At 35.7% G+C, this 20,175-nt stretch overlaps 1 protein-coding gene across 1 annotated transcript; it reads left to right on the forward strand.

Annotated features, from left to right (window-relative positions):
* The first annotated feature begins 1,980 nt into the window (after window positions 1-1,980).
* LOC146169812 (palmitoyltransferase ZDHHC17-like) lies at window positions 1,981-18,594 on the forward strand. Its single transcript, XM_083380685.1, has 12 exons — window positions 1,981-2,130; window positions 2,562-2,681; window positions 4,075-4,242; window positions 5,153-5,315; window positions 5,858-5,989; window positions 8,117-8,256; window positions 11,308-11,536; window positions 13,281-13,343; window positions 13,811-13,988; window positions 14,807-14,961; window positions 16,308-16,408; window positions 16,655-18,594. Exons 2-12 carry the CDS (start codon window positions 2,575-2,577, stop codon window positions 16,800-16,802), a joined length of 1,584 nt encoding a protein of 527 aa, XP_083236811.1. The 5' UTR covers window positions 1,981-2,130; window positions 2,562-2,574; the 3' UTR covers window positions 16,803-18,594.
* Window positions 18,595-20,175: the final 1,581 nt, after the last annotated feature.

The raw sequence follows: 20,175 nt of genomic DNA on the forward strand, positions 1-20,175 counted from the left end.
AGCTGGAATGCTGTATACAAGTGATTTCATTTTATACCGAAAACAGCAGTCCCACTGTTCACTTAGCTGGAGTCAGATCGCGTACGTTATACGGAGGTAATTATTGTACGTATATCGCAAGTACCTGTAAGTACTGTTTGTCGCTTGTTTATTTGCAATAAATATTATTTCATTGTGCTTAAAACCCACACTCGCCAGGCCTGTCCTGCCTTAAAAAAGGTTGACACACACTGAGCTAGATAAACTATTAATGTTATCGCGTTTTCTAAAAAAAAATTGTTACAGTTTTCATTAGTTGTATGGATGACGACGTGTGGACTCGGATTTCAAACCCAACAAACGATCCGTGGTCTGCCTGATTCACAATAGTTCTAAAATTTTATTAACATAATTCTTAGGTTAACATTTTGTGCGGCCCGGAGAGACCTTTCTGAGGTTGGTTTCGGCCCGCGACTAGAAAAAGGTCGCCGAGCCCTGATCTAAAGCTTTTCAACCAAACAGCGTCGGTTCCATTCATTCCAATGTTTTTTTTAGTCAAATAGCAACCATAAAATAGTGACAAAAAATGGCAGATTCCCCGTTTATACTTTAATACATTTCTAATTAATAACTACTAATTCTGATATATGTTAAGCTTTTACGCTTGCATTTTATTAAATTTAGAATGTTAATATTTATCTGGTTGACTGTTGTAGAACGAATGTCTTGGTTGTTTTGTTTTTTTAATTTAAATGACGTGTAAAACAACATGGCAACCAATATGTTACGGTGTTTGCAAATGGGAAGAACAACTGCTGCGTCATTCTTACAACGTTCTTATCTGTTGTTATAAGTGTGTAAACCGTAAGTTTTGCTTAAAAGTATATATTTTCAAATTGTCGAAGGCCAGTGATGTTGTACTTGTTGTTGGTTTGTTTTAGGAATCCTAGTGTGATAGAATTAATTAATTTGAGGTAATACCTAGCTAACAGAACCCGGAAAATGCACTAATCTGTTCAGATATAGGTGGGTGCTTATTAATCTTGGTTTCGGATTCTATAACTTATGCCTGAGCCTACAATTTTTTTGAGTTTGTCTAGTTGGTTTGTAACACTTTACTGTGAATACCAAAGTATGAATAATATGTTACACATATCCACACTGCATAATGCAACAATTAATGGCGCTCTTTCACTATTGTACGTGAAAAGTTATGCAAAAAACAAAACAAAATAATACCGCATACCACAACGCATATTGTTTGGGTTAGGGTGCGGGTTAGCGTTTGGGTGAGGGTGGGTCAAGTAATATTATGTTTATTATTAATAATAACTTGACCAACCTTCAACCAAACGCTAACCCTAACCCAAACAATATCCGTTGTGGTATGCAGCATTTGAAGAAAGTTTTTTTTTATTAATTTTCACGTACATAAGTAAAAGAGCGCCCAATTAATTAACACTTTTAAACCATAATGCAAATAAAAAGGGCTTTTTGAAGCTGACATTCCTTAACTTTTTGCACTTTTATGCTTAAATTACTGTTTTTTAATATATAATATACGCATTAAATATAAAGTTTGTATTTTGATTTTAAACACTTAACCAAAAGACTATTAAAACTAATTAACTGCCAAACAAACAACTTTAAATTGCTAAACAACAACTTATACAATATTTTTGCTAAGGAGTGTTAAGTTGTTCATGAGCAAAACAATTTGCTTAGTATGATAAAAATGCTGTAATTCAACGAAAGGATTATTTGTAATTAAAGAGAGATTCAAATTGATGTTACAATTTTAAGATGGCAACATCAACCGAAAATTACAGGTATTAATGTTTAACCTTCTTCAATAATGATTAAAATTGTATATTTATTTATATTATATATACATTTATTAAATTGTGGTGTTTAGTAAGTGTTATAAAAAAGTAATAAGTATTGCTCTTTTGTTGTGCTAAAAAAAACAAAACAAAAATGTTAATTGAATTTTGTTTACAGTACTTGGGACATTGTGAAAGCAACCCAGTATGGAATACTAAATCGCTGCAAAGAGCTCGTAGAGGGTGGTTATGACGTTCGTACTCCTGACGGAGATAGCATTACACTTCTTCACTGGGCAGCCATAAACAACAGAGTTGACATTGCCAGGTAACACTTGATTATCATTTGATCGTTACTCAGATTGGACACTTTGGATATTGCCCTGAGAAGATGATTTGTCAGCCTAAACTTGCATGGCTGTAACAAAGTTTATGTTAAATTTATAGAGTTGTTATACATAATGTTACTTTTAAAATTCGCACTGCTATAAATGAAGTGGTATACATATTGAAAACCGGTAGCTTGGCAGAAGTTTTGACTTTCCCATCTTAACGCATAGTGTAGCCATTTTACAAAAAAAGGTCGATTATGGCCATGGCTGAGCAGGCAACTGCATGGGGGATTATCCTAACTTTCCAACCTGGTTTGGCTACTTATTAATAAAAAAAAATTCATGAATTAGCTATTCAAATATTGCTACCAACTTTAACAGAACAATGCTGCCCTAAATGTGAAAAAACTTTTATTTATGTTTTAAGGTATTATGTATCAATGGGGGCAATGGTTGATGTGCTTGGAGGCGATTTGATGGCAACACCTCTTCACTGGGCTATACGAGAAGGACATTTGTCTATGGTGGTTTTGTTACTCAAGTCTGGGTAAGATTAATGGTGTTGTAAGGTGTCCATGTATTGTAATTTAATGTAATAAGTATAAGTTTCATTTCACCAACTCTTATTTCTATGTATGGTGGTTTATTTCACTCTAACTTAGTTTTTATGATATTTAATTTCAAGGTGAATGTACTATGTTTATGATTACACTCTTACTCTTGTTGTTAATCACTGGCCGAAACAAACCTCAAGCAGTCTAATTGCAATGTCTCATAAATATAGAAATTGTGGCCAATTAGAGTTTCATTTTGCGATGCTCAATAAAACTCTATGTAGCAATTTATTTTCTCAGGTTTTAACTAGAGCAATTCAGAGAAAACAATATATATAATACATGTTAATGCATACTTAGAAAAATACTGCTATAAAATTATTTCTTAATCTGTATTAAAATCACTTTGTTTTAGAACTAAAAAAGTATTAATTTAATTCTTATTGTTTTGTTCAAGTTACTTTACAAGTTTACCAGAAGTCATTTTTGCATTGTTATATCATAGCCGCACAATTTAAACCGTAACTTTAGACACTTTTTGGCATAAAATCCTAACGTTCTTTTGAAACAATCTGTCTAGAATGCGAACATTTTGTCAAATTGTGTATGATGTAATCCGATTTCTGTGTAAAGCACCAACATTGGGTTCGCATAGTTTTTTTAAAACTGAAAGGGGGGTTGGGATAAAACAAAAGTTAGTAAAAACTGCTTGTTGAATTTGTTATACTAAATGTTTAAACAAATGTTTTCAAGAAACAAAACATAGGCCCCAATAGAAACATATACCATTCAAATTTATTTATTTTTTAAATCAAAGAGTTGTGTACTAAGTTAGACTGAAGCCATATACTACATTTGCATTAAATCAAGTTTTGGGTTTACCAAAATTTGCAACAGTTGTTGAATGTTGCACGAAACCCTTGGGGTTTTGGGATTAGTCTCATGGGATATTTAAGCTTTTCTTTATTGCTGTCAATCAACTTGTCTAACAGCGGAATAGTGATTAGCTTTTGCTTTGGTTAGCTCCTTCTTTCCTTGGATCTATTTTATTAATGGATTGACAATATTAGGGTTAGTTCACCCCGCCTCTTTTTGACATCTACACATTAACATGTAAAAAAAGACTTACCCGGTGCTTTGCTTCACAGCAGTGGTCATGAACCTGTGTAGGTCTTTTGTAACGGCCAATGGCAATTACTGTTTACAAATTAGCCTAAAATTCAATATATATTTGTTTTTTCCTAAGTGAAAAACTAATTCAAAGAGAGGTCACCTAACTGCGGGATAAGTGTAGTTGTCTCAGTAATCCAGTCCACTTTGAAAAAAATTTGGTAATCCCTGCTTTATAGTATTTATAATAAAATTAGTAACAAATTATATTTTTAGTGCTGATGCTGGAGTGCGAGATGCTGAAGGCTGCGCTGCAATCCATGTTGCTGTACAATGCGGGCACACACCTATTGTATCCTACCTTATTGCTAAGGGGACCGATGCAGACCTTTACGACGCAAATGGCAAAACCCCCCTTATGTGGGCCACCTGGAGAACCTATGGGTAACTTTTAGGCATATTTTTTTACATACCACTGTTTCGCTGGGCTGCAAAATGTTATTTTGTAATGGTTTATGTATGCAACATGCTTTCCATTTGTTTGTGTCTTTGGATTAGATAATTAGATTTTCTTACTACCAATATTATATGTATGTCTAAAACTACAGCAACACTTCTGTCGAGGAGTCATTCCCTTCTATATTTTAATTATGATTTATTGTTAATAGTGCTATATTGATTTTTGTGGGCTGGACTTTAAACCGATTTGCAGGACTGAGAAACTCAGGCTTAAAAATGTCTATCTTCATCAGTCGATTTTACAATCCGATAAAATGTAGCATATGTTTTATTCCAAAAGTTAACACCCTTTAATTTTACTTATTCGATTTTGTTGCCTGTTTTCAATGCATTTTCTTCTGGCAGCAATGTAAAAGGCTGTTTAAGCCCTTCTTTGTGTTAATAATTGATGAGAGGCCTTTCTTTGCAACCCATGTTAGATTTAACCATATATATATTGTCTGCTATTAAATTGCTTCTTTATAACAAATATAACCAAACTTTCCCCCCGAATAATTTAATCATTCTGGTCGTTTACACTAGAATGTTTTATGCAAAACCTTAAATGATAGGTATTTTTTGCTCAATTTTTATTGCCAAATTTATTATTTATTTACAAATTAGCAGAACACTGTCACTGTATGCATAAAGATACTGTGTGGCAAAACATCAGTGTCATTTGTTTTAAAGTTAGTAGGACATAATACTTTTTGAAGGGCTGGGGATTGCAAGTTACCTGACACAAAAATTTGTAGCAAAAGTCAATAATAATCCATCAACTTCTTTTGAGTCCTAATCTGCGGTCTATGCTTAAAATGTATTGAATTTACCCAACAAGATTGTTTTCATTTTTTAGTGTGGATCCAACTCGGACCCTGATATCGCTGTATGCGGGGGTAAATATGAAGGACAGAGCCCAGCACAACACTCCTTTACACTGGGCATGTCTGGCTCAAAACACCAACGTTATAACGTTGCTCATTCAAGCTGGTGCTGACCTGGACGCTAAGAACAGCAGAGTAAGCTAAAAAAGTAAAAGTAAAAAAAAATGTATATTTTAATTGGACAGTAGTACATGAAAGCCATCGCTTTGGGTGTACTATTGATACAAAAGCTACATTCGTTGGCAAAAAAGCAGATTCAGAAGGGCTAGATTACAGTTGTTAAACACATAATATCTCTTTCATTCTTTTAATAGGCAATGATAATTAAATTTGCAACTTTTCATTGTTACAATAATAATCTTTCAAGTGCTTCAGAAGGTATTTAAAGAAGTCTGGTTAAATCCTTTTTTTCCTAAAAATACAGCAACACTACTGTCAAGGAGTCATTCCTTTTTATATTTTAATTATGATTTATTGTCATTTGTCAATATTTTCGTATTGATTTTTGTTGACTGGACTTCAAAGTCGTGGCCCAAATTGATATTGATTAAATAACCAGCAGCAGCAGGAGCCTAGCAGAGTAAACCGTGGTGTTAAAAGCCCAAAGGTTGTGTTTAGGGACGACTGCGGAAGATACAACAGACACAAGGGTTTTACGTGCTTTTGTTGTTACAAAGGGTGAGACTGCTCTGGACATCGCCCGCTCCAAGAAGAATGTGTGGATTTCGTCGCGGCTTGAAATGATTCGGAGAGAAAGAGGCCTTGATGCGGGCAACTCTTACCTGCAACGACTGGCTTCCAGCAAAACTGTAAGCACTTCATACTTGTGCAGTTTTACTTCCAAAAGTTTTCAAAATCCTGCAAATGGAATTTTGTCAGTGTTGTGAAGAAGTTTAACTTTGTGACTCTTTTGCCAAAATAACACATTAAGTCTCAGTCCAAATCATCCGTTGCCCAAGTCAAGCTCTAATTGAGTCATTATCAGAGCAAATAAACCTCAAGGAACGTCATTGACATAAAAATAAACGTTGCACCAATAAAATTAGTGAAATTTTAGAATAACACTGCAACATATAACACAAATGTGACATAGAGCTTCAAGCAAATTGTTTTGAATGCAAAAATTAAGTTGAATACCACAATTAAACAAAATGAAAACACTTAACTTAAACCAAAGTTATTTGACACTATGACTTGTTTCTAAGTCAAGTCATTTTCAAAAAAACTTAAGTCATTTTGGTCAGATAAAGTCAATTAAAAAAACAGTGACTCAACTGCACTGTTAGTGTTACAACACCTAATAGAAAGAAAATGCCTTACCATGTGGCAGCAAATACATCCAAATTAAGAAAATACTCCAATCAAGACCTATAACATATTAATTACCAGCTTCAATTTGCTTTGCTGTTACTTGCCAAACCAAGACAAATTAAAAAAATACTTCGGACAAGTGAAATGTTTGTTTTGCTTTCGCCCGGATTACGCGTCTGTTTTGCCAAGAGAACAATCCGCCCACTGGTTTTAAAATGTCAAATACCACACGCTTCGGCTGGGCTATTAATTTCGATACAGCACGGGCGACAATAAAAACCACTTGAATATAGCGTACGAGGTGTGTGGAAATGTATTGTGTCGCTTTTTATTCTTGTGTATCCAACGCAAAAGGTTTGCTTTTTTCGCGATGTATAGTAGTCACGAGTAAGCCTGCAAAAATAAAGCTCCACACTTAATGGGCATGTTCGTTGGTAATATTATTTTATCACACCACTTATACCGACTCTACCTGACGCTGTGCAACAATATTTTAGCACTAGTCGCGTATAAAATATGGCGAGTTAAGCGGTACAGAAACCATAATTTTAATTGTTATGACCAGTGTTTTTTTAAGATGTTTTGGGGGACCGAAACGGTCCCCCAAATTTCTCCAGCGGTTTCCCAAATTTTGGACTTGCAACTTTTTGGTATTTAAATGAAACACTTGCGGTCTCTTAAAACTACTTAGCGGTCACCCAAACCAAACCTTAAAAAAATCCTGGTTATGACCTATGTTCGGTGTAGATGCAACCTATTTAAGTTGCGTTCTTTAGGGTCAATAACGTCGAACGCTCATAGTGCAACTAGTTCAGATGAGCTGTTTTTTGAGTAATATTATGCGTGGTAACAACAGTTTATATTTCATGTTCGTTACTTCGTACTTTATTATTATATAAAACATATATATTTTTGTTTTTCACAATAAAAACAATCTGTTCGGCTGATTGAATCCAATACTAAATGACGTCATTAATATGATCAATATGCAATATTATTAAAGAAAAGTTAAAGCTAGATTTTACACATTAAAAAAAATCACGTTAGAATTAATAAGTTTACTGTAAATAAATTGTTAATCTAACCATGACTGAAATTAATATGCCAGTTTAGTACCGATTTGTCCACGATGTGTCTCAATTAACTACCGCTAAGCATTGGGTATGGGCAATCGGTCCTATACATTTCCTCCAAATCCAACATAAATTTTTCACACCATTCAAACAATTCAACGTCTCAGCTAAAACCGTCTCTAACTCAGCCAACTATTGAGCATCCTAAGTTGTGACCGAATTTTTTTAAATTCTCCAAACGCAAATTGTGCGACGCAGGAAAAGCACCTATATTACCGCAAACATAACCCCCCAGACAAATTTTTACCGACTGCAGCAATATTCTCTCCGTTTTCAAACTACAGCAGCGTACGTAACATTCACCCTACGTTTTTTCTTCTCCACTTTGAGTTGTGACTGACATTTGTTTAAATTCTCCAAACGCAAATTGTGCGACACAGGGAAAAACACATTGGCCGACAGATATCTATATTTTTAACGCTCCACCAAGTTTCCTCGCTTTCAAACCACAGCAGCGTACTTAACATTTACCCTCTTTTTTCCCTTCTCCAGTTCCGCGAGCGAATCACGGTCGCTGTTGCGTTTTTCGTCATGTTTTCTGTCGGCTTCATCTTCGAGATTTCGACGCCCTCGTGGCTCCTCAAGGCAGCGCTCTTCGTCATTTGCTACCTTATCGTCTACGGAGTGTCGGTGTAAGTATTATCGCGTGTCAGTGTAAGCGGCCTTAAATATAATTGGATTGCATTATGTTGCTGCTATTTGAAACCGCTTTTTTGGAAGATGTTAAGTAGAGATAGACCGATATATGGGTTTGTCGATATTTGGCTTCTTCCTATATATCGGTATCGGTAAATGTAGGCCGATACTTTGGCCGATGTTTTAGTACGAAAATATAATATATTTTTTCCTGTACAACAAACAATTTACCCGTTTTTTGATGAAAAAAAATTGGGTTTTAGCACCACGCCAAGTTAATATGCAAAATAATAGTTTAATAATTAATAAAGGTGCATAAACTAAAACGTTATTTGGATTTTATTTTCAATTCATTTTTTAAACATTTTCAGGTATATGAAAAAAAATCGATTTCGGGTATAGGTCCAAAAGAGTGATATCGGTCGATCTTTAATGTTAAGCCTCTGCTTGGTGGACGGTAACCACCTTCTTTTGATTAATATTGATTGCTAATAGTGCTGTCCGGTACTTTACATTTTTTTCAGACACCAATACCCTATATTTTATTAAAAAAAAATATTGCGATCCGGTCCCATACTAAACGACGTTATTAATATGTTTAAATAGGCAATACTGAAGAAATAAACGTTTGAAGGTTATTCTTTCTGGGTTATATTACCACAATTTCTGCTTTGGAGTTAAAAAGTTTAGTTACATTCCGTTGTTAACCTTCCATTTTAAGATATATTTACGTTATAAGGTCGAATTATTGCGTTTGATTGCAAATTCAAGCTGAAATTTCTGCATTAATTTGGTATCGGAGTATAGGACGAGTACCGATACTACCACTTCGAATCGGGAATCGGTTCCGATCTGACATTATCGCACACCCCTAGTATGAGATATTGCTATTGGTTAAAAATTTCGCAACCCGAGTTGTTAAACCACTTAAAACACAAAGTGCCTTATGGCTGTTTCGTCCTTCCCGTTTTAGGTGATATTTGACGTTTATGCGACACCATTATTTGTTTTTACGACGTATGTGGTTGTAAGATTTAATATGTCATTGTACTAGTCATCTTACAGATTTATTGATCCGTTCGACAACAAAAGAATACCAATGATATTTTTTTGGAAAATAATTTTGATTGACTCGCGTTCACGACGGTCGCTATCAATTTTAAAATACTCAATCCCTTCGCACAAATAGTGTGGAGTCGTTTCACCTAAGCAAGAAGTTTGGTGGCTGGGCGTTTATAGTGTAGATTAAGTAAAACTCGTACACTGCTTATAAACCTTTAAAAAAAGTCTGATCATGTGTCACTTGGATTTAAAACTTAATGTTTATATACGCGTCAGCGGAACAGTGCAGAAAAGTAGAAACCTACTGCCAATGGTTATAAATTCCATAAAGATACATCTCGTTTTTAGGGTGTTTACTTCATACATAATTCTGTATCCAGGGACAAACTGAAATTTTGTTTTACTGCCACTTTGCATTGTTTTGTATACGAAAGCAACTAACAGAACAATTTCTTCACGAATATCAAGTTCAGCAAAGTTTTAACGCTTGGCTGTAAGACGGCGCTTTATGATATAGTATAGCAACTTAACGTCAACCGAACCGAAAACATCATTTTTCACGCAAAGTTAAGCACCCACACAATGCCCACTCTACACACGAGGAAGTGCCTTTCGAAATTACGCTTTGTTGCGCACCGTTGTTTATGATGATGCTCATAAGGCTTCGTGCCGGGCGTCGTAGTAGTTGTGCTTACCAATGCAAACATCAATCATTACTGCTGCTTTTGGCTTGGTTTAAGGCCCAAGGATGTCCAATCTTTTATTATAGTGGGCTTCATTGTCAATTGAAATAATTCAAAGGGCCGCAGAACCAAATTACGCTTTGCTCAGTTCAGCGCAGCTGTAGTGCTAACGGGCCTTTATAGTTATATTTATATATTTTTACCAATACTATACTATTGCTGCGCCCCTAAAAGCTGACTGGTACATTTTAATTAGGCTAAGATTCAAAGTTTAAAATACTACTTGAAGTGCTAGCGGGCTTGGATGGCTAGCGGGCCGCAAAAAAATTTCCGACAGCCCGCGGGCCACAGGTTGGACATCCCTGATTTAAGCCTTAGGCGTGTTAGAGTTTATCTCTGGCGCATTTCGTCTACTATACTCGAAAAACTACAAAAATGCACGCGTGGGCGTCCTTTCCAAGAATTTCCAATTGAGAATGGCCTCGGGGGGTTTCGGTGTGTTGTCAGTTGATCTTGACAGAAAACAACCGTGGGCGCGTAAATTAAAGGAATAAATTTGATTTTAAGAGGCTGTTCGGCCGTTATTGCATACAAGTAAATGTTAAATGAAAGCAATTATATAATTTATTCTCAAATCTTTGTTGGGATGTTAAGCTGTCCCAGTTTACGGTTAATATACTCTTGAAAAAAGTACGGTCGTTCGTATACATTTTACTACTTACTCTGCCTGAACTTTAGCAAAAGAGTAGTAAAGCTGAAAATAATGTTCTTTTCGCAAAATAGCACACTTTCACGCATTTTAACGAGATATAGCAAGACCAGACTTTTTGTTGTTGTATTAGTTTTTTGTACCTTACTTATCATTAATTTAGAAGTGATTAATCTTAACCGCAAATCTGCTTATGGATGTTTAGATATATCGTTTGTTATTGCCCATCGAGCTAAGTGATAAGATAAGTAAAAACAAGTAGGGAGTTTACTTCATACTGGACATTTTGTTCCGAAACCGAATTTGTTGTGCAAATTTTTTTTTATCAATTTAGCTTTTTATTTAGCAAATATTTCTGAGTAAGCTGGCAAATAAAATGGCTGAAATTCCTATTTGAATTTGGTATCGGACAAGTATTACCACAACTTGGTATCGTATATCGCAGCCGATTCAGTATTAAAGAAATCCTTACACACTACCCCTTTATTCTCGTATCTACGATTCGACAGTAAACATTTATTTTTCTACTCTCCAGCCCAAGTAGTTTGAAAGGCGCCAAAATCCCCTCAAAACGCTTTATTTACCATTCTCAGGTTCGCCATCACGCACAACGAGATCTCACACATTCTCCCATTGGCAATCTCGCTCGCCACCAAGTTCTGGGTGTACGCCACCTCCTTCTACTACTTCTGGCCTTTCGTCTACTCGCTACTGGGCAAGCTCTTCTTCCTCACTTGCACCCCAGCCATGTGGTACTTCTTCTATAAGGCGCTTAAGTCCGACCCCGGAATCATCGCCGTACAGGAAGACCAGAAGAAACGGGTAAGTGTCGTAATGCTGCCTAAACCGGGCTCGCCACACATTTTTGATTTCAACCAAAAAAAGTGTGCCCAGGGAGTCCTTGAATGGGAAGTTCTGAAAAGTCCCTACGTATTTAAACCAAACTATTAAAACTTGATTCGTTTGAAAGGCGCTGACCTCTATAAACCTAACTATATATGGTTCTTAACGTGCTGGACAACTTTCTAAACAGACGTGTACTTATTGAAGTGCGGTCTGTAGTAATAAAGTGAACAAATTATTAAAAAAACTAATCCCGATTTAGATAATTTAATTTATTGAACCCATTTTTTAACACTTTGATTTTAACCCTAGTGTGTCCAGGGAGTCTTGAATGGAAAGTTATATTTAAACCAAATACTGTATCATAACTTGATCCATTCGAAAGGCACTTACCTCCCATAAACCTCACCATATACTGATTTACTTTTGGTATTGGTTTTGTAGAAGCGACATAAACACATTTAAAAAGCAATTCCCCATGTGAAACGTTTAAAACGGTTTAAAGGTTTTGTTTTAAGAAAATGTTAAGCTTCAGACCTATACATTATTGCAATCTACATGTAAGGCCTGAAGTAAAGTTGTTATCCCGATAAGATGGCGGATTGCATTTTTAAGGTTGCAGAACTTTGTTATGCATATCGAAGCCGAAACAGACATCATGTCAATGGCAAACCCCTTGTTGTCACATTTTGCTTGGTTTGTTTGCGAATTGTGTTTTTGTTAAATTTTGATAATAAGGAATGTTTTTTCTCTCTCAACAATATGTGCTCGAGTCTGCTTTATAATTTCATGTTGACTATAATACTGCGAAAATTTCCCAAACTAATAAAAATAATATCGGAAAATCATTATTAGCAATACTATATGCAAGCTTAAAAGCTCTACCCCTAGTTGGATAACTGATTTACGTTTTTTGAAGCAGTGAACTATTGTTTAAGTATGCAGATTAGTTATTTTTTCCGGCGCTACAAGGACCATCAATTATGAATTGGCTTTCCATATCTTGCTGTTCGCAATAGTTACCCAGTCGTGTACAGCGTTTACATTGTATCAGTCATTGTGTTGCTTGTCACGATTTCTTAGAACTGAAAAGTGTCTCAAGTCATGCTTGACGGTTCAAACGGGAACTGCAATCTTCCATAAGGTGTTTCCCCGCGGATTATTATTCAAGCGAGGTTATATAGCGACACGTACTTTTACCGAATATCAAACGGTTAATGGCATTTAATTTTGCTTTTAGGCTGACACCACTGGTAGATTTTACCTCTATCAAAATAAACGTGATTCGAGTACTGTGCGTTCTAAAACCACCCTAAAAAGCGCATTGTTCTTTCTATCATTGATTGATTTCCCTCCTTTTGTTAGTTTTTACACTCTGGTTTGCTTGGCGTCGACTTTTGCCAAAGGACGCTTCTTTGAAAGCTTTGTAACTTTCATCTAAAACTGTCAGCATACGGTCCGTGCCCTTTTGTAATAAACCTGGACTATGTGTTGTTTGCCTATTAGGGATTAAACACAGTATAAGTAATGTTAGCTGTTGACCGCCATTTTTTGCAGTTGTTTTTATGGTCACAACTCACTAGAACTTTTTTGACTGTTTTTACATTTGAAAACGTTTAGAGATACGCCTATTTTGATTCATTACACTCTTTGACAAAAAAAATACATAATTTTAAAGGTGGTGTAGTCATTTTATTTCGAACCAACATTCTTTCCTTTTAAGGTGATTATCCATCTAGCTGAAACAGAGGGACTCCGGATGGAAAATATCTGCAGTACTTGTATGGTGAGTGAAATAATACCTGTGACATTAGGTAGGACTTGTTCAGTCCCAATACTGCAGTTTAATTGAGAAAATGTGTTCAAGGATAGCACTTCTGAATAGTTAAAATATCAAGTTGCAGATGAGCGGGCGTTTTGCCAACATTCAACGTGTCTCTAATCGTCCAGGGATGCCACAAAGCCTTCGAATCTTTAAAAGTCTTTGAATTTATTTTATTTCCCGATTAAGTTATGTATGTTAAAAATGCCGTGTAAAACAATTGAAAAATGTTTTTAACTTTGTTGACCACGGTTACTGTTTTATTTTCGAATAATTATCAAAAATCGTCGAGCGATCCAATTTTAGATCTTTGAAAACCTACAAATTTTCTTTGAAAAGTCATGACATTTTTTTATGAAACTGTGTGGCAACCATGTCGTAAAATATTAGCAAAAAAGTACCGTTGAAAGGCTTTTTACCTTTATTTTTAGATCGCGAAACCGCTCCGTTCGAAGCACTGCTCCGTGACGAACAAGTGCGTTGCCAAGTTCGACCACTACTGTCCGTGGGTGTTTAACGCTGTGGGCGCCGGCAACCACGTGTACTTCATCTGCTACCTTTGCGCGCTGCTGGGCATGCTATCCTGGAACGTGTACGCCGCTTTCATATGTAAGCAATTCGAATGATTGGTTTGATAAGAAGTCCAGCTAATTCTTGTTTGGGCTTTTGTAGCAGGTTTAATGTTGTTTATGTGGCTTGTCTGGCTAACTTGTCGATATTTCCAACAACTATTTTTAACTAAAATTTTACTGAAGCCTGCTTTTCAGTATGACTTTTAGTCTTGGGTGTTTTGCGTTCTAACGGATAATTCACAGTGGCCTTCATTGCCAAATTGGATAAGGCCTTAAAATAAGCTTAACCAATGAAACAACTGTAAATATTTCCGTATTAACCTCATTATGTTTTGAAAATTTGATTTATTTTGTTGTTAATAACGGTAGAAAAGTAAGCGACTTTGTTTATTAACAAACGAGATGTGGCTGTATTTTCATTCCAGAAAAACAGTCAATATGTTCAATTGTTAAACTTTCGAGCATGATGCCTGGAAGTTTTAGTTACACGTAGAATGAATATCAAAGCCCTATATATCTTTATTGGAAAAGTTTCACAAAATACTTTATTCTTCAACTTTGTTTTTCAAATACTCAGTAATTCAGGCTCATTTAGCAATCTGTAAAGTTCAAAAAATGCTCATTTAGCAATCTGTAAAGTTCAAAATAGTAATCTGTTCATGACGAAAGAGAGCTATTTCATATCTTTTTGCTCGTGCTTTAAAAAATTGTGATTCACGCTTAACAAAATAGAGCAATTGCTTACCTTTTTTGTTATATGGTCGAAAAATCAGTGTCGCACTTTACATACATAGCTCATGTAATGACTGACGCTTTTTACCCACCTCCAATAAGACGTGTTCGTTTTCCCGCCAGATTGGGCTCACGCGTGTCACGTGCCCGATGATCTAATCGGCATCGATCGGACTTGGTTCGTGGTTCGCTTCTCTCCCTGGGTTGTGTGGATCTTCATCAACTGCACTTTTCACCTGCTGTGGGTGTGCGTTCTGCTAACCTGCCAAATGTACCAGGTGAGCTTCTAATATGTGCTGGGCAGTATAATTTTACTATTTGTTGAGGTTTTACAAGCCACTTTATTATCCTAATATAATTTTTAAATTGCTTGTGTGCTCTAATTGTGTCCAGCGACATTTAGTAGTCTCTCAGTTGAAACAAAGAATTTAAATTAAGACCCTTTAGTCGGAACGAGTTGTAAGAGATTTTTACAATCTGAAAAGCATGGGCTATGCTAAAAAATAGAGTTCCAACTAAATAGATTATGAGTAATTAAATGTTTGCGATTTAAACTAAATTGAATATGAATAATTTAATGTATTATAGTTTGAATTCTAATCTAATTTAATAAAACTTTGGCGGGCCACTGAGTTAGCTCGTAATAAGAGTGTAATTTACCGTAATTGATTTTTACAACACTTGCATATTAACAGAAGCTCTAAAGTAAACTTTCCATTTTAGTGTTCCAGACATTCTCTATCGAACATACAAACATCAAAAGAATGTTTCTGCTGCGCCTCGTACAAAATTAACGTGGGATAGAAATATGAACAGGCGTTTTCCAACATTCAACTCTTAAATAAACTTCGATTTTAAAGCGTCTCTTTGCACGATCACATTGAGCTTGAAATTGCGATCTAACAAGCTCTTTAACATGTAAAGTACTCCGATACTATCGAATGGAAGCTCATACCCGTAATCAACAGGGTTGTATTATAAATCTACTGGTAAACTTGACCTGATATATGTGTGGCACCGGTAATAAGACATTTCACACATAGTTTGCAATCCAATGCAGCGTTTTCCCATTAGAAAGATAAATTTGTAGGGTAGTAAAATTGACAACTATAGGTAGCTTAACTGTGTTCGGCCGAGTATCTTATGACTAAATAACCTGGCGAAGCTGGCCATTGCGTGTTTTAACTTCAACATTTTTCCTACTTACTATAATTTCTAACGATTCTACTTGGTCTAAAAATATGGGGTATCAGTGACTGGTGAATACGAGTACGAGGTAGCAGAAGATGGACACACTTAATACCGTGTATTTCCTCAAAAGTACGATGTTATAAAAAGTGAAGACTTGCCGTTCCACTATTAAGCAGGGCTGTGGAGTCGGTTAAAAATAAACCCGAGTTTGTCTCCATCCAATTGAGCGATTTCGTTGAGTCCAGAGTCCAGCTCTGACTCTACACATTCCGGCTATATTCCGCCAATTTACGTAACTAAATACAGTGGATATTCAGCAATCCACTTGTAGGGTGTCATATAATTCATCCACTAACAATACATGGTCGGAAAATATCCACCATATTTTATTCCGCTGCCTGAATTAAGCACGACTAACCTAATTCTGTCGCAGATCGCTTGGCTCGGTGTGACGACCAATGAGCGAATGAACGCAGCGAGGTACCAGCACTTCCACACTTCGCAACATGGACACCTCGAGAAGAGTCCCTTCGAGTAAGTGGCCAGTGCTTCCCCATGCCGCTTTATGTGTTAGAAAAATGTAACATTTAGAAAACTGTAACATCTAGACAACTGTAACATTTAGAAATGCTTCGCGACACACCGGTTGGGAAGCACTGACTTGTCTGAAATCAAACTGGATTCGCTTGTAAACGCTGATTTCAGTTTATGTAAACTGGGGTCGTGTAATAAAAAGGTTGGAGACCACTGCTTTATGTTACAACATTTTTCTTATTACAGCCGAGGCTTCTTCAACAACCTGGCCGACTTTTTCCAGTGCAATTGCCTCGGAATCCTGCGTCCGATCCGCGTCGACTGGAAGACCAGGATGGAGTTCGGGAAGGAGTTCGCCGGATGTCAAGGACACAAGATCCACGAGAACGTCTAACCCCATCATCCTGGGTCCTTCGGAACCTCTCAAGAAAACTCACCAAAAATGTAACTTTACCTGGGGCGCGGGTTGTGAGTTTTTCATAGTGCCGAAAAGAAAATTGCGATTTTGTTAAAGTTGGATTGCCAAAAAAATGGTTGTCAAAGTTTAAAGTTGCCCATTGTAAATGGGCGTTTATTGTGTGGATATATTCCCGCGCACAATCGCCCCGTTTGTTTTCGCCAACCCTCGTGTCAACAAATCTCGTGTCAATGAATCGTGAAAAAGACATTTTTGCTTCTAGTGGTGCGACGCTCGTTTGTTTTGGTTTTAACACATCTCCTAAAACCGTTTTCCTGTTTGAGCCTGACATGAAGCAGTAATTTTTTTTGACAAAAGGCAACCTTTCATATTCTTCTGGAAAACACTGTACGCGGCTTTTCGGCTCCGCTATTTTCCGTCCCCTAAGTTCACCTTTAATCGGTTTGTTTCTGACATAACCTAGATCGGTTTGAGCTCAACTCAAGGCCGCACGTTTTACCTTTATGCTTAAGGGGCAATTGAACATTATAAAATAGCCTTCTTGTAACGTGGCGTTGTGTAATGCGACGAAGGTACTTGGATCTCTGCTTTAGGGTTGCTCGAAAGGTATTTCAATATATTTGAAACCCTATGATCATCAGAAACCGTTCCAGACCTTTTTGTCGAGTCGTACATATCCAAACAATGCTGGGCATATAAGTATGAAACATAACTGACAACTGTGTTTTTTCAAGGTCAGGTTTGGTGACCGCTAAATAATTGAAGATACCTGAACAATTTTATCTAAGTTTGTAGAAATAACCATAGCTGTACGCCGTGTACGGTTACATATAATTTGTAGACTGTTAAAAGAAATTTGTAACACCGTTTAGATTTCTTAAAACCACCCTAAAACACTGCGTAAAAAAGAGGACTTTTCTCGTTCGCGATTTTTACTTGTGTGTATCGCAGTACTTTTTTATTTTTCACTTCAGTGTATAACAAAGTTGAGAAATATAGATCTCGGTAAAACTTTTATTTCGTGCAGTGTTCACCACTAATGTCACACCTTAAAAACTTTTTTCATGTCTTAAAAATGAACGTAGTTTTTAATGTTATATCAGGTCTAGTCGTCGTATAAAGTTCGCAATTGAAAGTCGACTTAACCTAATCCAAATAAAATTAATTTTTAACCTTGAACGATTCAATTGAAAATTGGTTTAAAAAATATCGCTCTTTTTTGTCGCCTATTACCGTTACCTTGTTAAATCATTGCATCGTATCCCTATCACACCTTGATTTATGCGTAGAAATTTTTATCGTAGAAAATATCCCATGTGATTGTCGAATGATTGTTTCTGGCGGTTGTAGGCAATGGTTTGTTCGTCTATGCAGAGCGATTGATCGCAAATCTTGTGGGGAATGAGTTTGTACAGCTCGCGAACAAAGTGCTATATTTACAGTTGGCAGAACAGTGCTTTATACCTTGTGATCACGCAATATTACTGTCTAAAAAATATCTTTTTGACTATTTAGGAGACATCGCATTTAGTGTTCGATTGCTCATGCACTGTTTAAATATCAAAGGGGATTTGACCCTTTCCAATTTTAAGTTCTTTTTTTCCAAATAAACCAATTGTATTATAGAACTTTAAGAAATATGTGTTTATACTTCTTGTATACTAGCTTATGTACTGTTGTTTGTGTGTAGCTGTGTCGTTATTTCGCACTGAATTTTAATCTCTGACGCATGTTTACTATGATCCCGTAATAAACCAACTTCGTAACACCTACTGTGCGTAGCGGTTTACTATCCAGTTAGTTGTATTGTAATGCTAAAGAGAACCTGGCAGTTTAACAATTCCTTATTTTCTATTCCATTGTGTAACAATTTTATGTAAACGTCAAATTTATCAGGCTATTTTTGTTAACAGCCGCAACCATATAAGGATTGTCGTTAAATATACAATTATTTTTTCGTTATTGCAAACTCTCATAAGTAGGGCGATTATTTTTTGACTTGTCAAAATTTACACGTTAGGTCAAAATTTTTTCAAGTCAAAATCGAATAAAATGCTCATAAATTGTTTACAAAAATAAAAAAAAAACTATAGTCAGCTTTTTGAAATTGGTCTTTTAGTTGTTTTCAAATTTATCGTTCAATTTTTATCAAAAAAAAAAGTTTTGATTTATGTTCAAAGTCAATTTCGCCGTATTGTATCTTTATTAGAGCAATATAGGCTACGGTTTAAAAAACGTGTGATTAACGACACCTAGGGTATTTAAATCAATATATTTCTAACAGGTCAAAATAAATTATTTTTAGGTCAAAAAATAATCGCCCTACTCATAAGAGATCATCTCCTAGTTATATTTTTAAGCCATGATTAGGCTTACCTTTACATCGAAGTCCCAAATAAGCTGGTTTTCGAAAGAATGTTATTTAATGATGTCATAAGGACTAAATAAATGGGAACATGAGTTGGACAAAAATTGCACAGAAAGCTACGCCACCATAAGGACTGCCCTTTGTAACGTATGCTAATGAAAATAGGTTTGCTTTTTAATTTTTTTTTGTTCAAAAACCCTTTTGCCAGAATTTTGGGTAATATTAAGTAAAACAATTTTTGGGTAAAATTTGAATAAAACTTGTGTTGACCTTTTTACTATGCTCATGAGAATTTCTTTTTTGTAACTGTTAAACCTACCTAGATTGATTAAGTCCATATTTCAGGGAAATTAAAAGATCTTTCTTGGGCAACTTGTTCTAACCGCCTCGAAAAACTTTGCTCCAGAATTTAAGTTTGACGAAAGTAACCGTTTTCTAAGACCTGGCTAATGTCATTTGGAATTTTTGACAATAGAAGCAGACTTGGACAACTAGATTTATTTTAGCTTTTTAAAATTAGAGCATTTCAGGTTTTCTAAATTAGATTAGAATTCGAATTACCAAACTCTTAAAAAGACGAATTTGAATTAGAATCACATTTGAATGTTCACAATCAATTTCAGTAAATCGAGAAGTATTCTAATAAGAATGTAAATGGTAAATATATGTCTGCTAATTGTGATGCCTTTTAGCATAGCATATGCTTTTCAGACAGTGAAAATGACATTCCAACCAAATAGTTTGAATTCAAATTCTTCGTTTTGAATAAGAGACTAAAAATGTCGTTGGACAAAGAAGCATTTTTCGTAAAATCCGAATTAGATTAGAACTAGAATTAAGGCCCGTTTACACTACAGCTGCACTGAGCTGAGCAAAGCGTAATTTACATTTAAATTCTATTGTGGCGAGCGTTTCAAGCTTTGCTAAACTCAAGCCCCGTGCAGCAGCTTAAAAATACGCTTTGGAGCGATTTTCACGCTT

Source organism: Ascidiella aspersa, chromosome 1, assembly GCF_963924565.1.
Source record: "Ascidiella aspersa chromosome 1, kaAscAspe10.2, whole genome shotgun sequence".
Lineage (NCBI taxonomy): Eukaryota > Metazoa > Chordata > Ascidiacea > Phlebobranchia > Ascidiidae > Ascidiella > Ascidiella aspersa.

Excerpts from the sequence above, each read along its gene's own strand:
- LOC146169812 (XM_083380685.1), top strand. The coding sequence starts at position 2,575 with ATGGGGGCAATGGTTGATGTGCTTGGAGGCGATTTGATGGCAACACCT. Across the intron at positions 11,537-13,280 it reads AGGAAGACCAGAAGAAACGG|GTGATTATCCATCTAGCTGA; the intron begins GTAAGTGTCGTA and ends TTTCCTTTTAAG. Across the intron at positions 16,409-16,654 it reads CTCGAGAAGAGTCCCTTCGA|CCGAGGCTTCTTCAACAACC; the intron begins GTAAGTGGCCAG and ends TTCTTATTACAG.